The sequence below is a fragment of the Sylvia atricapilla genome, chromosome 6 (assembly GCF_009819655.1).
Source record: "Sylvia atricapilla isolate bSylAtr1 chromosome 6, bSylAtr1.pri, whole genome shotgun sequence".
Lineage (NCBI taxonomy): Eukaryota > Metazoa > Chordata > Aves > Passeriformes > Sylviidae > Sylvia > Sylvia atricapilla.
In genome coordinates this window covers 31,774,681-31,787,073 of record NC_089145.1, presented here as the reverse complement: position 1 = coordinate 31,787,073, position 12,393 = coordinate 31,774,681, and the positions used below count along the sequence as shown (strand labels likewise).

At 35.3% G+C, this 12,393-nt stretch overlaps 1 protein-coding gene across 1 annotated transcript in view; it reads right to left on the bottom strand.

Moving 5' to 3' along the window:
• Positions 1 to 5,864: 5,864 nt before the first annotated feature.
• Positions 5,865 to 12,393, bottom strand: part of LOC136362673 (formin-like) — a 122,339-nt gene continuing 115,810 nt past the window's right edge. Inside the window, exons 16-17 of the mRNA XM_066321423.1 lie at positions 9,089 to 9,173; positions 5,865 to 8,029 (exon numbers count right to left, since the gene is read on the bottom strand). Of these exons, the coding sequence (XP_066177520.1) occupies positions 7,985 to 8,029; positions 9,089 to 9,173 (130 nt within the window). The 3' untranslated portion in view covers positions 5,865 to 7,984. The remainder of the gene's footprint in view (positions 8,030 to 9,088; positions 9,174 to 12,393) is intronic.

Genomic DNA, 12,393 nt, shown 5'->3' with positions numbered 1-12,393 from the left:
ACATCTTCAAAGAGAAGTTAAGAGCCAAAGAGTCTCTTTTGATGATTTTGCATCATATGGAGAGAAGAGAGGGAAGTGTACCAACAATAATAATGTTCATCAGTGCAAATATTTAACTCGAAATGATTGAAAAAAAAAAAAAAAAAAACCAAACCAAATAGCTAAATGAAGGTCAGGTCTTGATTTTTCATGTAATATTATTTTTCCAGTTTTGCTTCCTGGGACTTCCAAATGTGGCAAAGCTTTTAGTACAGAGAGCAATAGCTAAGTAGCTTTTGTTCTTGAGGCTGATATACCCCCCACCGAAACTAGTGTCCTTATACATAAATATTTCTTAAAATATATAGTTCTGTTAGTCCAGGGAAACATACAGTCAAGTCATCATCTGAGCATTCACAGCTTTGCTGAAAGCACCTACAAGAAACAGTGCTTTTATCAACTCTGTGCAAAGTCCTTATCCAGTGCCATCTGACATGGAGCATGAGTCTTTCTTTTCAACAGGTATCATTGGTTTCAAACTCGATTCAATATGACAAGCACATTTGATTTGACAAAGCTTTTCTGAACTCGACCCCAAAAGTCTGTTAAATTTCCCTCTCAAGTCTCCCTTTTTCCCAGCTATACAGAGATGAAAGTGTGTTGTTCAGGCTACATGCCTGATGAGCATACACACGGATTATTTCACTTGACTACCATAGCACTCAGGTCCCCTTAGAAACCTGTCCAAGAAAAGCTGGCTCCATTTTCTGCTTTAATATAATCTTTTAATTAAACAAAGCCCAAACAAACCCAACCAAATATTGACTTCAAAAGAAAATCCACAAGAAAGATATGGTGAGGTTTATATTGTTGTTTCAATGGCACTGCAACATTTTCATTTACAGCCTTTACAGCCCTCCTAAAACACACTGGACTGTAAAACAAAATAAAGAAAAATTAATAGAATGGGAAAAGTATTATTTTCTTGTGGATTAAAATCAGTTTTATTTATTCATCTTCCTGCCAGATATGAAAGAAGTCTAGAATAGAACTGTGAGCTTGTTCCGTTTTGATTAATTGCAAAATGGTATCTTCCCATGTAAAATGTAGAAGATACCCACACCACAAAAAATCGTCCTAATAGATAGAAAAAAACTTTATAAGAAGAACATGGCTTTTATCCAGTTTATAGTGATTAGCTGCTAATGGCAATCCATCCCTAAAATTGCTTTACAGCTAATAAGTATCAGGTGCTATACAGTATCTATGTTAATATGCTGACTATTGATGCTCCAAGCTGTAGGAAATAGTGCTATAATCTTAGATTGCTACCCAGTTTCTGCAGTTTCTATAACATCCTGTTTGTGGACAGTTGCTCAGGATGTTCAGTGAGAATGGAATGTATTTACAGCATGCCAAATGAGACAGTAGAATACTGAACTGCAAGCTTGGCCCCTCTGGGGGAAGTCAGAGAGAAAATGTACTATTAAAAGTACTCAAGTGCATAGTTCAGAGATTGAAAAGTCATCTTGTGGAAGATTAAAAAAAAAAATTCAAGAAACATTATCAACCAGTAAACATATATAACAGGTCCTCTTTCTATAAGGATGTCATTTGTCAGTAGCAATAAAGTACATGAATTTCAGCTTGTCAATACTCTTCAGGTCTTTGAGCTTATCAAATGCGTTATGGCTCAATGTCTATCACAAAAACCCCCTAACATTCTTAGTATAATTTTGTGCCACAGTTTTCTCGTAATTGCAGTGAAGACTATAGTTATCAGTGAGGGCAGAATTTGGCCCCATAATTTGACCCTATGATACAAGTATCAGTTTATGATTAAGAGAGACTGAGAAGGCCCATGTCATGACAGCTAAACTCATCTTACCTCTAGGAAAATATGAATGTTCCTGCCAGGACAACACTGGGAAACCTGAAACACAGCTGTCTGTCAGGACTCTGATGATGGATCACTCTTTCAACAGTTTTTGTAGTCAATATTCTACTGGTCAGAGCACAAGAGAGGAGTAAGATAATATGAGTGATTCTGTTCATATCAAATAATCATTTGATCAGAAGTAGGCACAGAATGATGTTCATGAATGCAGCATTTCTGAAATCTGTAGAACCTAATGAGCAGATATATACAACTCTACAAAACCTTTGCTATTTTGGAAGTCTTCTAGTTTTTACCTTAATCTGGATGATCTCTTTCCCCTTTGAAAATTATCCACTGACATTATTTTCCATTCTTCCTTCCAGGAGTCCCCAGGGCAATCTATGCTCAGGGAATTCTGAAGTGCAACTCCTGAGAAACCTACTGTTAGAAACTGATGGCTAAAGCAAAGATGCCATGCCAACAGCTTTCTCCATCCTCCAAAGCTCCCAGGACTCCAAAACTTTGCAGGCAAGATCCTACTACAGAAATCATGTCCCACACTGGGACAATTCCGTACAGTTTTCCTAACAAGATTCTAAAAGATTTTATTCTGTCCCATGACCCTATGGGGTTCTCGATGGATATTTTTTACCATATGGGCCAGAGGAATACAACTTTTAGTTTAATCTGAGATGACACCTGGCAGGAGGAAATCACAGGAAATGCAATGCTGCTCCACATTAGGGAAAAGCTTATGTCACTTGATAATGTCCTTCCAGGAAGGTGAAGCACTATCTCTAAGCTATTTATCAGTCCAGCATTTTTAGTTCATTGCTTCTTAGAATATATATTCTCTTATATCCAGTGCTTAAATTTTACTAACAGGTCCTAATTTAAAAGCTTGAATTCTATGAGGTATCAAATCAAAATTTAAATCCAGTTGAAGTTTGCGAAATTTCCTAAGATTGTACTGTTTAGGCTTACCACATTTTCAACAGGTGGAAAAAAAAATCAATTGCAGCAATGTTGTTAGGAATATTTTTAAATTGAGAAAATTGTTTAAAAAAACCCACAAGAAAAGGTCTTGCAGGCATTTTGAAAAAAACAAACTTGCAAACCCAAGCATTTTTTAAAGAGTTCTACCAATTTTGCTTGTACAACTTTTGAACTTTAGATCTCTAAAATAGTTGCATAAAAACTTATGGATTAAACCCTATTGAGCAGTGGAAATGTTTGGTCATGATGTTAACAAGTCATATCTAATAATTCACTAAAAGGAGAGACAGTTATTTTAATCTGGCACCATGCTAACTGTACCCATGTAAAATCTCTTGCATATGCTCAAACCTTTGACTACTAAGGAACTTGGGTTTCTATGATTCTGGGATTTCTCATTGTGCAATCCAAAATGCCAGTTTTCTCAGACCTAGCTTGGGAATCTCCAAAAGAGTGTTGAATTTCAGAGCATATAAATTTGCTACCTTAATACCATAGGATGCATCCAACAAATGTTAATTATTAAAAATTTGAAATATAAGCATTTATTATTTGACAGTGGTTTCCTGCATTATGTTGTTCTATACCACACTGTTTGCAGTATTTCAGTTTCAAAATCAAAACAAAGATCTCTTCCATCTTAGATAAGAATATTTCATTACTGATAAGAAAAATATTTTATTAAGTCTTTTACATATTTATCTGTCTAGAGGAACTATTGGAACAGGTGAATCAGTGGATAGGGGATGCCAGTTAGCTCCATTTAAACTGAGTCCAATAAGATGCATTTGACAGCACAGACCTTTCCAAAAAACATTCCATCCTGATTTGGAAACATTAGAAAATGGAGAAACTACAACTGTCTTTGCTAACTTCTTCCAGTGGTTATCGGCCTCATTATTAATAGTTTGTTGCTAATTTTATCTGATTTTTATTCTGTTTTGTTGTATTTTTCTCTCTTTGAAGCAACTTACTGACTATAATCGAGTTAACTTTCTTTTTAAATTTTCTTTATATTTCTGTGCAAATACATAGGCTTACCTTCAAATGAAGAATGCCAAAGAGAACTCTTCAGACTGGAAATCCTGAAATTCTCTAACTGTCTTTAATAAATTCCAAAATTGTTAAAAGAAAAAAAAAGAACACAAAAAAAAAAGATCGAGATCCATAGCAATACTGAACAAGACTGAGGCAAGGCCAAGAATGAGCAAAAACTACGTGAACATGATTTTCTGAAATTGCACACTCAGATGGGTGCCTAAACACAGATTAAGGAGATTAGTATTTCTAAACTGTATGTTTCTGAAATTCCATATCAACACTATCCATATTAAGGCATCCATTTTTAAGATACTGACTTGAAACAAAGAAGAAATAATATTAATAAATAAGTATTACAAAGTTTTCCACTGCCCCATGTTCAGCTGGGAAAGATGTTTAGATCTAAGAGAGGAATCGCTATTGATTTCCTGGAAAATAATGGCAATTAGAACCCTTTACACCACATGGATAACAAAATATTTTATTCATGTTTCATGCAGAGGAAAAATAGACTGGTGAGAGATACCCTGGCTGTTTATATCTGGTTGAAGAAGACATCCTCAGCAATTCAGAAACGCTGAGATCTCACAAAAAGTGTATGCTCCCTACAAGTGTTTAAGATGCTCAATTATTTTTTCTCTCTGCTTACTGAATATTCCACCCATTGTACTTTAATTTTATATATATATATAGAAACTGAAGATCATAGCTTCTGCTTTGATGCAAAAAATTCTAAGTTAAATATAAAAGTCTAATATTCAATCTATACATTTACATCCTATGATAAAACACAAGGCAAAACAATTGCATGGGTTAGTGATGGCAAAACACCTGGGTAGTTTCCATAGTTTAGTAAAAACATAACGAAAAAATAATTCATATTGTCAGACCTCAGACACTAAAGTTCTTCCATTTTAAAATCAACAAGCAGTAATGTTGTAAATAATGTAAAGAGCACTTGGCAGATTATTATCTACTCATCTACACTGAATTCATCCTAATAACTTGATTTATAAATCACTACTGTGTATTTTTATTGTGGGTAATAAGCACCTAATGAAACATATGGGTTTTAATAGTGCTTTGCTTTACAGTCTTTGAGAAGCATGGCAGTAACAGAAGAAATGAAAACAGAACACAACAGAAAACTCCCCCTCTTAAGCCACATCTACTTCACAGTCACGGAAGTGACTTCTGTGTTGTTGAGGTATTTTAAGTTAAATAGACCAGAAAATTTTAACTGTCTAGCTATTGCTGTTTGCAATATTAATTGCAAAATTAATTGAGTCCACTCTCTTACTTCCTTGACAGTAATGTAGACATGAACTGGAGACTTCGGTTCCATTCCATCTTTGTAATTTCTTTCTTTTCTCCTTCTGTCTTTTTATTCTCCCCAAACTAGGAAGCTCAAGGTAAAGTGAGGCACCAAACTAAAGCTTAAAGCTTAAAACAAGTGTTTGGTGACAGTTTGTGACACCAAAGTTGAATGCTGGTTGATGCATATTTGTTATGCCTGAAGTGTCTAAATATTTCATAAATAAAGAGCCTATCTAGACATATCTGTAAATATCTCCTCTCCAATACACAATTTTAGTCAAGGTCAGCATGTGCTCCATTGTGGCTTCAATCACTATCTGAAGCCACTTGTGGGTATACTAGGGCAGTGTGATATTTAGCTGATGAATTCCATCCAGGAGTCTTAAAGTCTTGATTAAGAGAATGAATCAAATAATCTAGGTGAATTCTTCTTTTCATTTAAAAACAGTTTAATTAGAAGTAGAGGATTTAAGTCATGGGTGAAGCTGGAATCAGAAACTCTGACTTGAGAAGAAAATTAATACAGTTGAAAATTAGGAAGAAACAAGGTCCCTGTGCTATGTAAGCTTTTGAATCTTCTAAAAAATAGCCTTAATTCTCAAAACCTTGGCAAATTGCTATACCGATAAAAATTATAAATCTGATCAAGGAATCTTTTAAATGAATAATTTTAATCCCTTTTTATATACATTTTTCAACATTTCAAAATGAAGTCAATTTGAACTGAAAAATGAAAATTCACATTTAGAAATTTTGAAACAGGATATTTCAATAAGTTAAAACCTTTTTTCCACAATATACTTCTAATGGGAGTTTTCAAGACCATCCATTTTCACAAACAGTGCTGCTCTTGATGAACAACAATACTTCAAGTAATGCATTTCATTGAAAAACTCTCAATCAGGTCAAATGGCAATTTCCACTGTCTTCATGACAGATAGAAAACTATATAAAAACAATCACTGTTTGCTTAAACACTCATCAAAATTGCCTTGCTTGCTATTGTTCTTTGGCTTTTATAGGCATTATTGCTCCTCTTATTTTTCACTTATAGTATTGGAAAAAAATCTCACCTAGTTAGTGGAAGACAGGAAACTTAAATCTTTGTAATTATTTTCTTCTCTGCAGTGGGACTAGTCAAACTACAAATCAGATTATTTTTGCTGGCATATTGTTGACTGCTTTCGTAAGAATTATGCTTACACATCTTGAGTATATCTGCAGCAGGTAGAAACTCACAAACATACATGAGACTCTTGAGTCCTTTGGTTTTATTTATCAGGAATGAGAGAAACACTAACTTAAGAAACATGCACTGAAATGCTAAGTTAATTTATGAATGAGTTTCCACAACTGCTTTTTTCCTTAATATAAATGTACACTGCTAGGGATGAGTTTGCCTAGGTTTCACCTCAATCTCTCTATCAAATTTGCTGTATGATAACTGATGTCTGTCTCATGTATATTCTTTCCAGTTTCAAAGCAAAGGACTAATGCTTTTTCCCTACTAGATTTTTGCACCTTTTTGCTTCACCTAATTTCTCTTTGTAACAACTTTATACACCATTATCATAAAGTCAGCTTCTCCCTTGAGGACAGCAAGCAAAATCAGTTTTCTGTTTTACCTTAAATTAATTTCTGCTTCAAGATTTCTCCTCCTAAGAATCCAAATCCTTAAAACGCAGTAAAAATCTTCAAGTGATGGTGAATATTCAGGAGGATTATTTTCAGGGTCTGCCACTTTATGGCAATGGTTATAATGTTACAGGAGGACAGCAAGATCCTGTTTTTTCTTTCTGAAGTTTTACTTACTATATCATGTGTGTGTATATATATATATATATAAAATATAGGTATTTTAGAGTGAGATATTTGCTGTTAAAAAGAGAGCTTTCAACTGAATTAAAAGTCAAATATTTAATGGCAAATGCATAACTCCATGGAGAGATATTATTGTATATTAATGAATAATGACCTATAAAGTCATCACTTTATGGAATTGGTATTTGCAATATATACTGAAATAAAAATATAAATTTTATCATTTTTTCTTTTGAAGCTCAAAATTTAGGAAATGTTAGATTAAAACAATAAAAATAATAAATCAGTTATGCCATCAATCATAAAATTAAAGAATTCTAATATTCCTTTTTATGTGCAAAATATCACTCCCATTTCAATGAATGGCATAAGCTGAAGCTTCTATAAAAATATCTGTACTAAAATACAGCATGAATCTATAATTACATTTAATCAGTTTTAGAAAGATGCATCCAATACTTAGACACTGTAAAATTATTTAGAATCAGTCAATTTTACCTCAGTTACTGCTGAAGTAACAAAAACTATGATGCCATAGACCTTTGTGAACTGAATGGCATATTTGCTCTTATCTACATAACGCCCTGTAATAACCTACAGGTTGTTAGTCACTACGTAAATCAGCATCCAAAATGCTCATTTTAGCTCTTCCATATTAATACATTATGCACAGAATATTTTAATTAACCATTAAGGACAAGATGCATTTTAAGCAATGTAAGGAAGAGTTACAGAAAAAAAATTTGACTTCCCACGTAAAAACCTTCTTAGAATTCCCTCCACTGAACATACAAACCCCTCTGAAGGAACTCAAAAGTCTTTAATGGATTGTCTTGGGACAGATCAGCAAAGCAGAATTCAGTATCTAACATAAGGTGCTTCCTGGGCCATTGGTGTAGTAAAGCATCAGGCAAGGTATGAAATCACTCCATCCTTTTCATTCATCTTCTTTCAGTTGGCCGTCACACTGGCTTCCTTCTGACGTAGTCTTTCTTTCTGTTTAAGAAAAAGAAGAGTTTTATTATAATTCTTGCCTATAATTTTCTATCTCCTCTCAAGTTCCCATGAGCATTTGGTCTAAAAGTCTGAGAAATAAGTCACAGTTCCAGTTTTCTTTGATTAAAAAATGTTTGGAGCACTCAAAAGAAGGTTTAAAACTTTAAAACACATTACTTACTGTGGAAAAGCTTTCACTATATACTTGTCAAATACTGTGTACCATTGAAGATACACATCTGTGAAGACCAGTGCAGCTAGAGAAAACCAGATACATTTCAAATTCATGTGACTCTAATACCTTCTCATGTCTAATACCTTCTCTGCTGACACAAAGGCTCCAATTTAGTATTAGCTAGATGATCTTGCTTAATGACCTCTTCCCAGGTGAGTACAGTTGTTCATACCTCTGCTGCCTGATCTGCAACTGATAGGCTCCGCTGGGAATGGAAATACCTGATTCCTTCATGTACATTTCCCTCCCTTGGTCTCTTGCCTTCTAGAGTTTAAGAAATGCTTGTCAAACCTATGTGCCTTGCACACAGACAAAAAAAGGATTTATATACAATGCATATAATTAGATCTCAATACAACCTGTGTTCTATCAAGACCACTGGTGTACAACAAGGAATAAAATGTGGGTTTAATCCCTTCCACCACTTTTCCACAGAGAAACCAAGATTTTTAAGGTTTCGAAAAAAATCCAGACATTCCAGCCACTGTAAAAATACATACACTGAGCTTCAATGCACTTTGAAGCATGGAAGAAAATACAAGAGACTAGAGTGGAAGGGAAGAAGAAACCACAAAAGTAGCTCCTTTTGTTATCTAAAATAGCAGAGCCATGCTTAGGCACAATTGACCTAAATGTTAAATGCAACTGTTGACTACCATAGGACATGAGCTTTAACATTTCTCCTTGGGAAGTAAATCACTCTGCTACATTCAAACTAAAAATACTACACTCTCCAACAACAGTAGAAACCAGCCATCATTCTGAATGGCACAAATGGCGTCACAAAACCCCTTTGGAATGTCATACTGAAAACCAGATCATACCAGGCTAGCTGTAGGATTGATTTTCTTCGTTTCAACTTTCTTCTCTGCAGTTAACTTGCTCACTGATTGCTGAGCCACTTTAATTCTGAAACACAGAATAGGTGTCATTAGATGTGATGAAATCAAATGAAAGGTGATGAAAGGTACTCTGGCTCTGCTTGGTATATGCTTTGTAAGAAGCCTCACCAGTAACATTTTTTTTAGGCACATTAGCCCAACAGACTGCTATTTTTATTTACAGGCACTTAACAAACTACCAAAAGTAGATCAAAGTACATTTTCAAATGGAAAAAAATCAAAAGCAAAAGGGCAGCTTGTCTGTATTGCTCCCTGAAAATGTCAATAGAAAAATGATTTCTCTTTTCTTGCAGGATCTGGATTTTATGGAGTATCATTCCCACCAGAAAAGCTGTGCTATCAAGGCAAAAAAGATCCTCCTCTGAAAAAAAAGAGCTAGCTGGTTTAATCTGTTGTGCACATAGAATATGCTATTTTAGCAGGCCATTTGCCAGGCTACACCTTATATTTCCTCTGTAAACCTTGAAATAAAAGCATCTGCCAGTTTTCTGTTAATGTTTTCTGTGTTGCTTTAAAAGGAATTGACTCTCCATCCTCACTGGTGTGGCAATAGGAGGTACAGGAGGTCCTTGTTTCAGGGCAGTTAAAGCTGTCTTGTGTACAGCTACAGACTAGTCTGCCAAAAGTACTGTAGAGATAAGGGGGAAGAAGAACACATCTGATTCCTCTGCTTCTTGCCTTTTGCTCTCAGGGTCTTGCATACAGAACCCTTCTTTCTGCGGGCATTTAACAAGAACCCAATGAAGAATTTAATCAGGAAGAAAAGGAGAGACAGAGAATTAAAGAAAAAGGGACTTGACTCTCCTTCTATGGACTGGAAAGCGCATAGGAAATTATGCGCTGAACAGTGATATAAAGGAAAGAAAATTCTTGGCACTCCTAACAAAGGATCTGCCCAGTGCTAAGTGCCTCTACAATACTAACGGTACATACAGCTACCCTATCATTCTATATGCAAAATGAAAAAGGAAGGAGGTTGGAAGTGAATTTTTAGAAGCAAGGAGAACTCAGCAAATCAATTTTCAGTAATGTACACCAAGACAGTCACTAGAAGCAACACATTTCTTGGCACACTTGAACTGAAAAATTCAAGTTCTATTTAACTTTTTCCACTGGCAGAAATAATTGCTATGGCCAGTCAAGAAGTATTTAAAACTCCATGTCCATTTCAAACCACTTTTGACACACTCAATTTTTGAGGAATTTTGGAAGAAAAGCAAAAAGGAAAGTGGATTATAGCTGCAATTACTGATGTGTGCTTCCTTGCTGCAACACTACCAGCAAGCTGGATTCTTCTTAAAATACAGAACATATTCATAAGTTCATTACTGTCTTTATCAATGTTGGAAATGTTTTAAGTGTTGGAAACAAAAAATTTCTTCTCTACGTATTTTAGACACATCTACTGGATAGTTCCTGGTATTGTCTCACTTTCCAGTGATTAAAAAGAACAGGAAACAGTTACACTGCTTTCAACTAAACTTATTTTCAACACTGTTTAGCTACAGCATTGATTCAAGCTGTAACTACACCCTCAAATACACAGTATGAAATTATTACTCTGTACCTTTTTTAAATACAGCTGGCCTATTTTTAGAACTTAATTAGTATTCACTGTTTCTACATGTAAACAACTATGTGACAACACACCATTCGATCTTTTTCTTTTTTATTTTTGTTAATCTGCACAGTTTACTTCTTAATGCTGGATGACTGCACCCACTGGACAGCATGCTATTTCTCCCAGCCACAATGTTTATGCCGAGATGGATTTCAAGACAGTCTTCAGGCTCAGCAGAATCACACCAAGTGATCAGCTTCTAAACTCTTCTATATTTTGAGCACATTTTCTATTTGATCACATTCCCTTTGGTCCTAGAAGCGTTTTCAAATAGTTTTTAAATGTCTGGAGTCCACACTTTCATCCAAAGGGAGAACTACAGGGATTACAAACTTTTAGACTTAAAATGAAAATCACGCCTCTCACTGATACAGGCCTAGCTCTATGTGTTTCATGGCGTATTTTCATTACTTGTAGGAAACATGGGGTTTTAAAAATAGAATGAAAGATGGGGACAGACTTTAAGCAGGGCCTATTCCATAAGGAAAAGGAGTTATGTTTTTAAATTAAAAGGTCAATTTAGATTAGGTATAAGGAGGAAGGATTTTACGAGGGTTCTGAAACAGAATCAAGCCCTGAGATGGAGGGCCACAATCTACAGCTCATAGTGGCAAGGACAGTTTTGGATAGAGAGCACTGGAGAGGACAAAGAGACCAGAAAAGATGACAGAGCAGCTGAACCACAACACAAGAGACAAGGGTGGCTGCACACTGGAACAGGTTGTCCAGAGAGGCTGTGGAGTCTCCCTCACTGGAGGTATTCTAGAAGCACCTGGACACAATCCTGTGCCATGTGCTCCAGGATGACCCTGCTTGAGCAGGGTGGTGGGACAAGGTGAGCCACTGTGGTCCCTTCCAGCCTCACCAGTGGTTAACTTAGCAAGCAATCACATGGCCAAAACATTATGGAATGCAGGTCACTTAAGCCTTCAGATCTGATGAGCTGCCACATGGATGTGTTCAAAATAAAAGTTATTCTCCTTCAACTGCGATCAAAATAAGTCAATATGCGTTAAAGATTAAAGATGATGTGGTGTCAAACTGAGCAGTACTGCAACATTAGCACACAATATGAAAAATATTAAATTAAATTAACAAAACTGTATATTTTTAAATATGAGAACCATGATCCAATACTGCATATGTATCCTTACTACAATCAATTGGAATGTAATTGGCTTTTTCCTGCCTCTATGTGGCAGGTGGTGTCTTCCCCTGTAAATTAGATAAAAGCCAAGCCTCTTAAATTAGAAATTATTAGTGAAAAATAAAGATATTATTTTCATTAAAAATTATTATTTTGTAGCTAGGCATGTAGAAACCTAATCTAAACACAAGCCTGTGTTTATTATAAAGAAGTTTCCTTTGTAAGCTCAGGAAAATACATTTTTCCCTTACAAGAAAAGATATTACCAAGCCAGGGACTAACTAGATAAACTGATTATCATTTTCACCTCTGCTTTCTGCTCAAATCAGACAGAAGGGAGCATGAACTGGCACACTCCACCCTCTAAAGTTCCCCAGTTAGGAAAACCAGAATCCCTTGTAAATGAACCAATTGCTCTTCATTCATGTTCTGGCTCTGTTATTGTGTGACAACAGAGAC